At 64.4% G+C, this 261-nt stretch overlaps 1 protein-coding gene across 1 annotated transcript in view; it reads right to left on the bottom strand.

Annotated features, from left to right (window-relative positions):
- LOC104278336 (claudin-2-like) overlaps positions 1-257 on the bottom strand; it is a gene marked incomplete at both ends in the record, with an annotated part of 657 nt that extends 400 nt beyond the window's left edge. The window contains one exon of the mRNA XM_009875277.1: positions 19-257. Within this exon, the coding sequence (XP_009873579.1) occupies positions 19-257 (239 nt within the window). The remainder of the gene's footprint in view (positions 1-18) is intronic.
- Between the last annotated feature and the right edge of the window lie 4 nt (positions 258-261).

Genomic DNA, 261 nt, shown 5'->3' on the forward strand with positions numbered 1-261 from the left:
CCCTGCCCCCCCGCCAGCCGAGGCTGGCTGGTGCTTCCGTAGGTGGTCGTTGGGTCCCGGGCAGGACAAGAGGTGCAGAGGATGAAGCCACCGACAAGGGAGAGGAGGGAGGAGATGATGCCGAGGTAAAGCGCCTCCCCAAGCTCGAACTTCATACTGTCGGGGAGGACGGGGTTGTGGAAATCCCGCAGCACCACATGGATGTTCCACACGAGCGGGATGAAGCAGAGCAGCCCCCCGAGGATGAAGACCGCGCCACCC

Source organism: Apaloderma vittatum, unplaced genomic scaffold (assembly GCF_000703405.1).
Source record: "Apaloderma vittatum isolate BGI_N311 unplaced genomic scaffold, ASM70340v1 scaffold26328, whole genome shotgun sequence".
Taxonomy (NCBI): Eukaryota; Metazoa; Chordata; class Aves; order Trogoniformes; family Trogonidae; genus Apaloderma; species Apaloderma vittatum.